The 13,698-nt window shown below is 37.6% G+C and overlaps 1 protein-coding gene across 1 annotated transcript in view; it reads left to right on the top strand.

Moving 5' to 3' along the window:
* Positions 1-13,698, top strand: part of mamdc4 (MAM domain containing 4) — a 65,947-nt gene that overhangs the window by 13,411 nt on the left and 38,838 nt on the right. Inside the window, 8 exon segments of the mRNA XM_061877024.1 lie at positions 576-659; positions 3,930-4,085; positions 5,790-5,915; positions 6,341-6,574; positions 8,631-8,756; positions 10,776-10,931; positions 11,034-11,137; positions 13,239-13,394. Of these exon segments, the coding sequence (XP_061733008.1) occupies positions 576-659; positions 3,930-4,085; positions 5,790-5,915; positions 6,341-6,574; positions 8,631-8,756; positions 10,776-10,931; positions 11,034-11,137; positions 13,239-13,394 (1,142 nt within the window).

Raw genomic sequence — 13,698 nt, 5'->3', positions numbered from 1 at the left:
AAATGATATGAAATAAAGGCTTGACGTCTCTCACTTTGCATGTAATAAGTTTATATCACATATTAGTTTTACATTTTAAGTTGCAATGCTAAAATGAATGGACCTTGGTAATATATATAACACAATATTGAGTTTCACCTATATATTTAGGTAAAAGCTGAAAAGACTAAATATTTATGGACAAAACGGTACTGTATGAGATTGTCTGATTGATACAGTACGTAGACCTTTGGATGTACGGTTGGCTTCTTTTTCCTGACATCAACCTGATGACTTCTTCGCCGGCCTTTGAGCCTGCTGGGGTAAAAAAAAATGCTATAACTTCTCTGACAGTTATAAAATCTGATAGGATATCTGATGTAGACATGCTGACAAGTCATTATGCAGTCATGTAACAACAATGAATCACATCTTAAAATACAAAATAATTTCTCGGGGGAAATAGAGATGTTGGTTTTCCATTGCAACATGAACATCTTGTTATTAATCAGTTAGACTGTTTTACTTTAGCCAAATCATTCAAACTTGATATGGAGCATAAGTTGATGGTTGTTGGTTCTTGTCTTTTAACACAGCTGCATGTCATCCATGTTTGAGCCCTGAAAGAAGATGTGACTTTGTGTGTGACTGTTCTGACTGTGACGATGAGCAAGATTGTGGTATGTATTAAAATCTCACCTTCTTTCAATTCAATTCATGACAACAAATACTATATACAACACTTGTTCTAAAACTTAGCAGAGTTCCAATAAAACAGCTAAGCTTATCATAACAATTATCCCTTTTAGCTTACTCTCAGGCTCAACTTTGAATTAGCAAGCTACTAGGGTTGTCCCGATACCAATATTTTGGTACCGGTACCAAAATGTATTTCGATACTTTTCGGTACTATTCACAAAAATTGGCATAATTGGCTTTATTTTAACCAAAAATCTTAGGGTACATTAAACATTTATTTGTTATTGCAATTTTGTCCTTAAATATAATAGTGAACATACTAGACAACTTTTATTTTATTATTAAGTAAACAAACAAAGGCTCCTAATTAGTCTGCTGACATATGCAGTAACATATTGTGCCTTTTATCATTCTCAAAATTATGAGGGATAAGCTGTAAAAAAGTGATTATAAATCTACTTGTTAAAATGTAACAACCACTTATTATTCTGTTGTTTGATACTTTACATTAGTTTTGGATGATACCACAAATTTGGGTATCGATCCGATACCAAGTAGTTACCGGATCATACATAGGTCATAATTGAAGTTCTCATGTGTCCAGGGATGTATTTTCTGAGTTTATTAAAATGTAAATTAAACAAAAAACGAAAACAGATTTTGTGACGATAAAAAATATCGATGTAATCATAGCAGTATCGACTAGATACGCTCTTGTACTTGATAGCATTACAGTGGATGTCAGGTATAGATCCAACCATGGCGTTTGTTTACATTCAGGAATAACCTCTCCACGCAGGAGAGGGGGGAACAGCAGAAAAGAGACGGCAGATCAACTGGTCTAAAAAGGTTGTCGATTTAAAGGCTGGAGTTTACAAATTAGTTTTGAGATGGGACTTAAATGCTTCTAGTGAGGTAGCATCTCTTAACTGTTACCGCTAGAACATTCCAGAGTACTGGAGCCCCAATAGAAAACGCTCCTTAGCCCGCAGACTTTTTTTGGGGGTTCTGGGAATCACTATTAAGCCTGAGTTCTTTGAAGGCAGATTTCTTGCCGGGACATATGGTACAAAACAATCAGCTAAATAGGATGGAGCTAGACCATGGAGTGTTTTATACCTATGTAGTAAAAACCCATTCCAATCCATCCATTTTCTACCGTTTATCCCTGTTTTCTGGTTGCGGGGTGGTGCATTCTGGCGGAAGGCGGTGTACACCCTGGAAAAGTCGCCACCTCATCGCAGAGTAGTAAAACCCTAAAGTCACATCTTAACTTATTTAGCATTTGTAACACACAGATCTACAGAGGCAGAAAAAAAAGCATCCAACGTACAAGATTTGTATAAGAACAAGCTAACTAGCATACTACGAATACGTAGGAAAGACTATTACAGTCAATACTTAGACCGGAACAAAACAATATGAAAGCAACATGGGTCATCCTAAATAGCATTATTAAAAATGGTACTAAGAAGGATTACCCTCAATACTTCTCAAACGGAAATGCAAAAAAAATTACAATATGAACAAAGTAGTTGAAAGCTTTAATAAGTACCGTAATTTTCAGACTATAAGTCGCAGTTTTTTTCAGTTTGGCTAGGGGTGCGACTTATACTCAGGAGCGACTTATGTGTGAAAATATTAACACATTACCGTAAAATATCAAATGATATTATTTAGCTCATTCACGTAAGAGACTAGACCGGGGGTCGGCAACCCGCGGCTCTGGAGCCGCTTGCGGCTCTTTAGCGCCGCCCTAGTGGCTCTCTGGAGCTTTTTCAAAAATATATGAAAAATGGAAATGATGAGGGAGGAAAAAACACGTTTTTGTTTTAATTTGGTTTCTGTAGGAGGACAAACATGACACAAACCTCTCTCAATGCTATAAAGCACACTGTTTATATTAAACATGCCTCACTGATTCGAGTATTTGGCGAGCGCCATTTTGTCCTACTAATTTTGGCGGTCCTTGAACTCAACACAGTTTGTTTACGTGTATAACTTTCTCCGACTTTCTAAGACGTGTTTTATGCCACTTCTTTTTCTGTCTCATTTTGTCCGCCAAACTTATAACCTTGCGCACGAATGCACAAAGATGAGTTTTGTTGATGTTATTGACTTATGTGTAGTGCTAATCAGACATATTTGGTCACTGCATGACTGTAAGCTAATCGATGCTAACATGCTATTTAGGCTAGCTGTATGACATGTTGCATTACTATGGCTCATTTGTAGCTATATTTGAGCTCATTTAGTTTCCTTTAAGTCCTCATAATTCAATTTATATCTCATGACACTATCTGTTTGTAATATGGCTTTTAATTTTTTTGCGGTTCCAGACAGATTTATGTCTGTGTTTTTGGTCCAATAAAGCTCTTACAACATTTTAGGTTGCCGACCCCTGGACTAGACGTATAAGATTTCATCGGATTTAGCAAATAGGAGTGACAAATTGTTTGGTAAAGATATAGCATGTTCTATATGTTATAGTTATTTAAATGACTCTTACCAAAATATGTTAGGTTAACATAGCAGGCACCTTCTCAGTTGGTTATTTATGCCTCATATAACGTACTTATTCAGCCTGTTGTTCACTATTCCTTATTTATTTTAAATTGCCTTTCAAATGTCTATTCTTGGTGTTGGGTTTTATCAAATAAATTTCCCCCCAAAATGCGACTTATACTCAAGTGCGACTTATACATGTTTTTTTTTCCTTCTTTATTATGCATTTTTGGCGGGTGCGACTTATACTCCAGCGCGACTTATACTCCGAAAAATTCGGTACTTTTGTGAACAATGGACAAAATCTGGAGGAAAAGATTCCAGATTCCGAGTCAGTTGAGGACTTGAATGACACTATAGACAAAAACCCCAATTGATGTTCCTCACAGGTGTGACAAAAGAGGAAATAATCAATTTTATGAAAAAATTAAAATCCAAGACCTCATTTCAAACAGGCACATTTGCAGACCAAATGAAAATAGCAAAAGTCGTACCAATTTATTACACTGGTGACTAACACCAGTTTACAAACTACAGACCTGTTTCTCGACTTACACAAGTTTCTAAAATTATTGAAAAACTGTTTGACAACAGATTGGACAAATTCATAATAAAAATGAAATACTCCCAGACAACCATACAGAGCCGACATTACAACATCAATGGCGCTAATCGAAATAATGGAAGAGATTACAAATGCAATTGATAGTAGTAATCCAACTTGTTATTTTTGTATCCCTCTCAAGGATATGGAAAGGGCTTTGCATGTGACTTTGATGCTGGATTGTGCGGCTGGAGGGATCAGTCCGTGAATGCAGCATACAAGTGGGAGAGGCGGCAGAGAGGCGACACGCTGCCTGACAGCGGGCCGTCCTCGGACTTCACCACCGGGACTGCCTTGGGTATGACCTGCAACAATGTCACTTAAAAACTCCTAAAATAGATGAAGGTCTTTCCACTTTGTGAAATACAAAAAAAAAAAATGCAGTGGCCACTTTGATATATTTTGTTCGAATTTTGCCTACCAATCACAACCATTGTGAGAAACAAGAACACGTGTCTTTTTTTAAGATTCTGAAGATGTAAAAAAAACACTCGCAAGATGCGGCTAACATTGCAGCTAATTGAAGTTACCTATGTCGCCTTCAATGCCCTCTAAAACAACTTCGAAACCCTCCAACATTTTATATACACGCTGTGTATATACACACACATATATATATATATATATATATATATATATATATATATATATATATATATATATATATATATATATAATGTAGTAACAGACACTTTCATAACAACATGCAATATGTACAATATACACACTGCAAGTATATGTGTATATATATATATACATATATATAATGTAGTAACAGACACTTTCAAAACAACATGCAATATGTACAATATACACACTGCAAGTATATTTATATGTAGTAACAGACACTTTCATAACAATATGTAATATGTACAATATACACACTGCAAGTATATGTATATATGTATATATATATATATATATATATAATGTAGTAACAGACACTTTCATAACAACATGCAATATGTACAATATACACACTGCAAGTATATATATAATGTAGTAAGAGACACATTCATAACACATTCTCAGCGCTGCTGATCCGCTTTAGCTCGGGATGGTTTCCTGCTGGCTCCACTTTGGACGGGACTCTCGCTACTATATTGGATCCACTTTGGACTTGATTCTCACGGTTATGTTAGATCCACTATAAATTGGACTTTCACAATATCATCTTAGAACGTCTCGACATCCATTGTATTCGGTCCCCTGGTGGGGGGTTGCCCACATATGCAGTCCTCTCCAAGGTTTCTCATAGTCATCATTGTCGACGTCCCACTAGGGTGAGTTTTTCCTTGCCCTTATGTGGGCTCTACCGAGGATGTCGTTGGGGTTTGTGCAGCCCTTTGAGACACTTGTGATTTAGGGCTATATAAATAAATATTGATTGATTGATAACAACATGTGATATATACAATATTTGCGTATTTTGGTCATTTTAACCATTAGCGGAACTTCTTTCATTGGCATATTTTCATTGTCCATATTATTGTACTCCCGACTTCCGTCAACAATTGTGTGTGTTCGTAATTCTGTCTAATCATGTCAGACTTTGTAATAGACAACGAAGAGGACTATTTTTTTGACAAATGAGGATTCACAACCATATCGTTTTGAAGCTGAATATACAGAGGATGAACTGCTGCTTGTAGAAGCTAAACAATATATTTATTGTTTGTGATAACAAACCCTGCAGTGGTAGACACTTTTTTCCACCTACACAAAATCAACTGCAAACGTCCTCGTTTGTTTGATGAAAATTTTCCTAATGCTTTAATTTAGTGCTGGTGTAAGAGTCGCCCTGAAGTACCAGCTGCTGCTTTGTTTTGTATGATTTGTAATTTCCTATTTTTCATGCTGTTATGTTGTTTAGATAATATGTCCATGTATGTTATTAACACCTGTCCTACTATAGTATCACCACTGGGTGGTAAATATGTTAATGAGTAAAACTCTGAACTATGTCTAAACATGCGCGTAACATTTTTACTGCATCACACAGGTTGGTTTATGGGTGTGACTGCGGTGAAATCTTCAAGTGTCAACACCGCTGTCCTCGAGTCACCTCCGATACAACAGTCATCCCCAACATGTCGTCTCCAGGTCAAATATTTCATGTGGGATTCAGGTAACCCATTTTTTTCCTCTGTAAGCACGTGTGAACTGATTAACCCTTTAATCTGTACATTTGATACAGTGAGAAGGGGATTATCATGGTCCCATTCGTCACAGTTTAACTGACACATGAAACTTGACAAACTGGGAAGGTGCACTATCGACTTTAGTTGCCAGATGGTGTGTTAATTATCTTAAAATGTGTTTTGCTATGTAGAGTGGCGCTTTCCATCATTTTCAGCAGAGTGCATTGCAAAATGACCCTAATACAAATAATAATGGATTAGATTTGTATAGGGCTTTTCTAGACACTAACCCCCAGGCTCTGCCTTCCTCTCACATGAGATCCATCCAGGAATGGAAGCATATGAATCCCTTCCATACTGCGTGATGACCACAGACTGCAGGTACAACAAGTAAACATGTGATCCTCTGTAGGTCATACGGGATTTGGCTCTTCTCCACTGTGGGTGTCTGTCCTGCACCAAAACTCTCAAAAGGCCATCGTGTGGCGTCCTGAAGCTACCAGCGTCCGCGGGTGGAGGGAGGCCACCATCTATCTGGGTCGAATTGCCACGACGTTCAGGATCAGGCTTCACTCAGACCGTTCTGAGGGCCGCAGAGGAGATGTTGCTGTGGACCATCTGGAGTTCCTGGACTGTGCTTTACCAAGTGAGCTCCTAAACATCTTAAATATTAACAGAGGAATAGCTGTATTGTTCTAGGTACACAGTTCAGTTTAAAACTTGGGAGATAAACATCTTTGTAGCAATTTCATAAAAACACAAGAGTGCTCCGGTTGGAGAGAAGAACTTTGCACATTGGCAGATACCTGCAATCTACATGTTAACCTTGCTTGCAAACATAGACAAAACTCAAAACCAGTGAAGTCGGCACGTTGTGTAAATGGTAAATAAAAAGAGAATACAAGGATTTGCAAATCCTTTTCAACTTATATTCAATTGAATAGACTGCAAAAACAAGATAATTAACATTCAAATTGAGAAACTTTATTTTGTGCAAATATTAGCTCATTTGGAATTTGATGCCTGCAACATGTTTCAAAAAAGCTGGCACAAGTGGCAAAAAAGACTGAAAAAGTTGAGGAATGCTCATCAAGCACTTATTTGGAACATCCCACAGGTGAACAGGCTAATTGGGAACAGGTGGGTGCCATGATTGGGTACAAAAGCAGCTTCCATGAAATGCTCAGTCATTCACAAACAAGGATGGAACGACCAAGTTGTTTCAACAGTTAAACGAAAACATTTCTCAAACAGCAATTGCAAGGAATTTAGGGATTTCACCATCTACGGTCCGTAATAACATCAAAAGGTTCAGATAATCTGGAAAAATCACTGCACATAAGCGGTGATAAGAAGGATCTTCAAATACCTCAGGCGGTACTGCATCAAAAAGCGACATCAGTGTGTAAAGGATATCACCACATGGGCTCAGGAATACTTCAGAAAACCACTTTCAGTAACAACAGTCGGTTGCTACATCTGTAAGTGCAAGTTAAAACTCTACTATGCAAACCCAAAGTCATGTATCAACAACACCCGGAAACACTGCCGGCTTGGCTGGGCCAGAGCTCATCTAAGATGGACTGATGCAAAGTGGAAAAGTGTTCTGTGGTCTGACGAGTCCACATTTCAAATAGTTTTTGGAAACTGTGGACGTCGCGTCCTCCGGAACAAAGAGGAAAAGAACCATTCGGATTGTTCTAAGCGTGAAGTTCAAAAGCCAGCATGTGTGATGGTATGGGGGTGTATTAGTGGCCAATGCATGGGTAACTTACACATCTGTGAAGGCACCATTAATGCTGAAAGGTACATACAGCATTTGGAGCAACATACGTTGCCATCCAAGCATTGTTATCATGGACGCCCCTGCTTATTTCAGCAAGACAAGTGTTACAACAGCGTGGCTTCGTAAAAAAAGAGTGCAGGTACTTTCCTGGCCCGCCTGCAGTCCAGACTTGTCTCCCATCCAAAATGTGTGGCGCATTATGAAGTGTAAAATACGACAGCAGAGACCCCGGACTGTTGAACGACTGAAGTTCTACATAAAACAAGAATGGGAAAGAATTCCACTTTCAAAGCTTCAACAATTAGTTTCCTCAGTTCCCAAATGTTTATTGAGTGTTGTTAAATGAAAAGGTGATGTAACACAGTGGTGAACATGCCCTTTCCCAACTACTTTGGCACGTGTTGCAGCCATGAAATTCTAAGTTAATTATTATTTGCAAAAAAAAATTAAGTTTATGAGTTTGAACATCAAATATCTTGTCTTTGTAGCATATTCAACTGAATATGGGTTGAAAAGGATTTGCAAATCATTGTATTCCGTTTATATTTACATCTAACACAAATTCCCAACTCATATGGAAACGGGGTTTGTAATAATGAATAGAGCAGTTCGAATAGGGCCTGACAATACTGAGTTTGGTTTGACAGTGTGGTTATATTCAGTTTTTCAACGTTACTACATCGCCACGACAACGGTGTCCATTATCTTATCCTACTCATATAGTAAGTTACAAAATATTACAACTCGGTGTTTACCACTGCAAAATACTACAGCAACATAAATATTCTTAAAGTGCTAGTTGGAATGGGATCTCATTAGATTTGAGTTGTGCCTAATGTTGTGTCTGTCGTCCTATTTTGCAGTTGTTGACATTTGTTAACATTTTCAAGTTATTTCCTTCTTTCTTCTACTCCAGCGCCACTCCCTGGGATCGAGTGTCCAGAAGGAATGCTGCAGTGTAGGCGTGAGGGTTGTGTGGAGACACAGCAGGTGTGTGACGGCACTGACGACTGTGGTGACGGCACTGATGAGGAAAACTGCGGTGAGATATCAGAAGCGGTGAAAAAAATACAAAAAAAAATGTCTCATCAATGCTTACTAAGTACAGTCATTGATGAAGAAGATGGTTGCTTCCGTCTAACAATAAGCAATGTGACTGTTTTATCCTTCCATTTCATATTTGTCTTGTCTTTAAAACATGCTCTCAAGTAATATGAAATCCCAAAGTCCCTCTTTGTCCATCCATCCATCCATTTTTCTACCGCTTGTCCTTTTTGGGGTCGCTGGAGCCTATCTCAGTGGCCTTTTTTTTTGTTCCAATATACACAACCCAAAACCAGTCAAATTGGCACGTTGTGTAATTTTTTTGGGGGGGGGGAAATGATCATTAACTTAGAATTTAATGGCAGCAACACATTGCAAAAAAGTTTACACTGAGGCATTTTTATCACTGTGTTACATGGCCTCATCAGACCACAGAACATTTCTGGGTGTTGTTGATAAATGGCTTTGGCTTTGCATAGTAGAGTTTTAACTTGCACTTACAGATGTAGCGACCGACTGTAGTTACCGACAGTGGTTTTATGAAGTGTTACTGAGCCCATGTGGTGATATCCTTTACACACAGATGTTGCTTTTTGATGCAGTACTGCCTGAGGGATCGAAGGTCCGTAATATCATCACCTAAATGCAGTGATTTCTCCAGATTCTCTGAACCGATTGATGTTACGGCCCTTAGCTGGTGAAATCCCTAAATTCTTTGCAATAGCTGGTTGAGAAATGTTGTTCTTAAACTCTTCGACAATTTGCTTGGGCATTCTTTGACCCTGTTACAAATAAGTGTTTAATGAGCATTCCTCAACTTTCTCAGTCTTTTTGCCACTTGTGCCAGCTTTTTTTAAACGAGCTAATATTTGCAAAAATAACAATTGTTTCCAGTTAGAACGTTAAGTGTCTTGTCTTTGCAGTCTATTTAATTGAATATAAGTTGAACAAGATTTGCAAAACATTCTATTCTGTTTTTATTTACCATTTACCGCAACTTCACTGGTTTTGGGTTTTGTATACGCAGCGTTTCCTCAATTATCACAGGGATGACGTTTAAGTGAATTTCCCCAAAGTATGGATGCAATATATGATCACAGTTGAGGAGTAACGTGCGACATTTACAGCGTTACAATTACTTAAGTAACTTTAGATAAATTGTTATAGTCAGAGTACATTTAATCCAACATACTTTTTTTACTTTTACTTGCATATTTTTGTGAAAATACCTCACACATTAATGTTGTTAAATTGAGTTTCATTCCACTTTATTTATTTATATCATCATAATGTTCATTTATAATCTTTTAATTACTTATTGAAAAGACACATTAATTTGGCTTGTTTAAAAGACCCCTTCCAATGGTCACTGTCACATGACCCTGTTTCACAAATTCAACGCAAGCATTACGTTTGACTACATTGCACCAATCAAACGGAGCCTGACAGTCACATGACCACACTTTAACTACAGAAAGAGTCGTCAGACAAGGCCGTATAACTCTTCGTTTACTTTACGAACTATGAAAAAGAACATTTATATCATGCACTGTCATCCACTACTTAGTTATACTCTTGCTAAAGTAATTATTTTGATGACCACTTTTTACTTTTGCTCGAGTCATATTATTCTAAAGTAATGGTACTCTTACCTGAGTAAAATTTAGGGGGATTCAGATTCAGATTTTCAGCACAACCCCATTCAATATCAGACAAACATTACAGGGAGACAGAAAAAGGTGAAAAACAGGTAAACATTGGGGGCAAGGGAGTAATAAAAATATTCAGTAAAAAGTTCGACTCCAGGTAGGGGGTCCAGACTGAGGCCAAGGAAAAAAACCTCATAGCCATGGCACACATAAACAAATTACATAGAATCAACAAAACTTGCAACAGAGGGAAGGGATTTGGATGAAAAGGTTTGGTTCGTTGCTTGTTACAGTACAAGAACTCTCTGACTGACCAATGTTCTGAGGGGGTTTTATTGTCCAGATAACGTGTGCAATGTTTTGTACAGAGGGTTATCACCGCTGTGACTTTGAGAAAGACCTATGTGGTTGGGACCTGCGGTCCTTGTCCAAACTGAAATGGGTGCGGACGAGCCAGGAAAACATTTCAATCTCAGATCCTCTGAGAGGACCAGGACGGGATCACTCTCACAACAGTGCATCAGGTACCAGTTTCCTTTTTTTTTTGGTCTCCAAATGCTGTCATTTATAGTATTTTATGGAAATAGCAACTCTCAAAACGTGTGATATGTTGGTAAATATTGCAGGTCACTTCCTGTATGTCACTGTTCCTGACGGCGCGCTCTTGCAGGATTGGGCAGCTTTCCAAAGCCCTCGTCTGCATCCCACCAATAATACTCATCCTTGCAAGGCAAGTTTGTTTTATTTGCATAGTAAATGTACTCATTTGCATTATTATTTGTCATAAATTCCCAAAAGAAGCAACCACATTTTCCGCACTATAAGCCGCTACTTTTTCCTACGCTTTGAACCCTGCAGACTTATAAAACGGTACGGCTAAATTATGGATTTTTTATTCTGTGACGGCAATGTTTTGTATTAAACAGTTTTAATAGAACGCCAACAGAGACACTGCAAAGGTGCATTATTGTTTGTGCTATGGCGAGTTAGCTCACTGCAGGTGCTGCGAGTTGAACATGTACTTCCTGTTTCGTGCCTTGAACTGGAAGTATAACCGGCATAGGATTCTTCATCACCTAAAGCAGGGGTAGGGAACCTATGGCTCTAGAGCCAGATGTGGCTCTTTTGATGACTGCACCTGGCTCTCAGATAAATCTTAGCTGACATTGCTAAACACGGTAAGTAATGAATAATTCCGCCGGTAATCACAGTGTCAAAAATAACGTTCAAAATATAAAAGATTCTCATGAATTTTAATCCATCCATCCGGTTTCTACCACACCTGTTCAAGAAGTCGCATTAATGGTAAGAAGTATTTTATTTATTGTTGGTTAGCTTCAGAATAACAATGTTATTAAAAAGAATAAGAGACTTATTATTCTCAAAAAATGTTGGACTTACTTAAAAATGCATGCATCATCGTCATTTATTTTTATTTTTATTATCTATTTTTATTTATTTTATTCCTTTCATGAAAATGCATATATAAAAGCCACGTACAATTGACACTTTCATTGGTTTTTTTTGGTTTCTTAAACATTTCCATGATCAGAAAGGAGCAGATGGAAGAATAATATTCTTATATTTATCTGCCTCCTTTTTAAAACAAATGACTTTCGATTACTTTATAACTGTTCCCTCCAACAACACCCGAACTCCAACATACTTTCCAATTTTCCTTTAAGCATTTTCACAATCACACGTCCAATCTAAAACAAAATTCAGTTTGATATAATTCCAGTTTTCTCTTTTCATAACTCTTTTTAAAAACAAAGATATTCTTACAGCTTTTTAAGCCTTTGTTTAGACAATTCCATGCTTTCACACCAACAACAGACAAGCACATTTGTTTAAAATTTGTTGGCACTCTTGGATGTTTAAAGTCATACGGCCTTCTGTATGACTTTTGTATGTCCTTCGGAATAACTTTATTTCTCGCTTTGCACATATTTAATAGAGTATTCAATTCTACAATGTATTTTAGTTTTAGTAATCCTGACCTAATGAAGAGTGGTTTTGTGTGGTCTCTATATCCTACTCTAAAAATGATACGAATTGCTCTTTTCTGTGAAATAAAGGCTTTATGTTGCTATGATATGTATTTCCCAATATTTCTGCACAATAATTGAAATAAGATAGAATAATAGTTGTATTCAGTCTTAAAAAAAAATATTATATGGCTCTCACGGAAATACTTTTTAAAATATTTGGTTTGTATGGCTCTCTCAGCTAAAAAGGTTCCCGACCCCTGATCTAAAGCAACGTTTGTAAGTTTTACAATATAACTAAAACAATACATCCTTACTAAATCGTCCCATGTGTGATATCTGTAGGAATTTTATCATGCATATTTTTCCGTACTACAGTAATGTAATCAAGGTAGTGTCGTTAGCCTTAGCAAATTTGCTAACACGTTTACAGGTGTCTGTGTTAGTGTTATTAATTTACAATGGCATTCTATTTGCATTGTTCCAGTTTTGTAAATTCACCAAGACGTGAAGTTGAGTTATTGAATATGTTTAGCTGATTGGAGAGTTAGCTTCTGCAGCTAGTGGGTCCATGACGATGACTTCTGTTTTGTATGATTAGCCGTTTTACTGCCACGTGACAGGCACCATTTGAAAATAATTAAGGTATGTTAATAAACATTTGCAAAAACTTTCATACTGTGTATATAAACTTAATGGTCCAGTCTGGCTAATATATATAAAAATATTTATTTCTTCTAAAATTTGGTATGTGCGGCTTAAAGCCCGGAAAATACGGTAACTAGTGAAGTCTTTGATAAATACATGTGTTGAATATAATCAGAGTCTGTCAACTTCCTGTAGATGATCATGTACACTCACCAGTTTGGCCCGAGGTCTGGTGGGCTGACGGTACTGGTGGCAGACAAGAGCATCACCCCAGTATGGGAGCGGGGCGGAGCTCTGGGTGATGTTTGGGTGAAAGCGGAGGTGGAAATAGTCAATGACTCGCCATTTCAAGTGAGTTATTCTCTTCAGCACACACAAAAAAGCAACATTTACACAACTCACATGATTTCAAATAGTAACATCCATGGCTGTGGAACCTGGTTAGTGTTTCACCCCGAGACTGCAATCAATTTGTGGAGGTGGGTTTGGGAGACTTTAAAAGGTCTCTTTGCCGTGAGGGTTCTCCTGAGCCCAAAAAATCCTCCGTGAGCCACAGTTTGAATACATTTTTTTTAATTAGAACTGTCTGGACATGCTTTTCAGCAGTCTCTTGTAGGCGTGTCGCTCTCACTCTCTCGCCAGCTCCCACTCCAAC

The sequence above is a fragment of the Nerophis ophidion genome, linkage group LG17, assembly GCF_033978795.1.
Source record: "Nerophis ophidion isolate RoL-2023_Sa linkage group LG17, RoL_Noph_v1.0, whole genome shotgun sequence".
In the NCBI taxonomy this organism is placed as follows: domain Eukaryota; kingdom Metazoa; phylum Chordata; class Actinopteri; order Syngnathiformes; family Syngnathidae; genus Nerophis; species Nerophis ophidion.
Note: the sequence above shows the minus strand (reverse complement) of the source record. Positions and strands in the feature narration are given on the sequence as shown.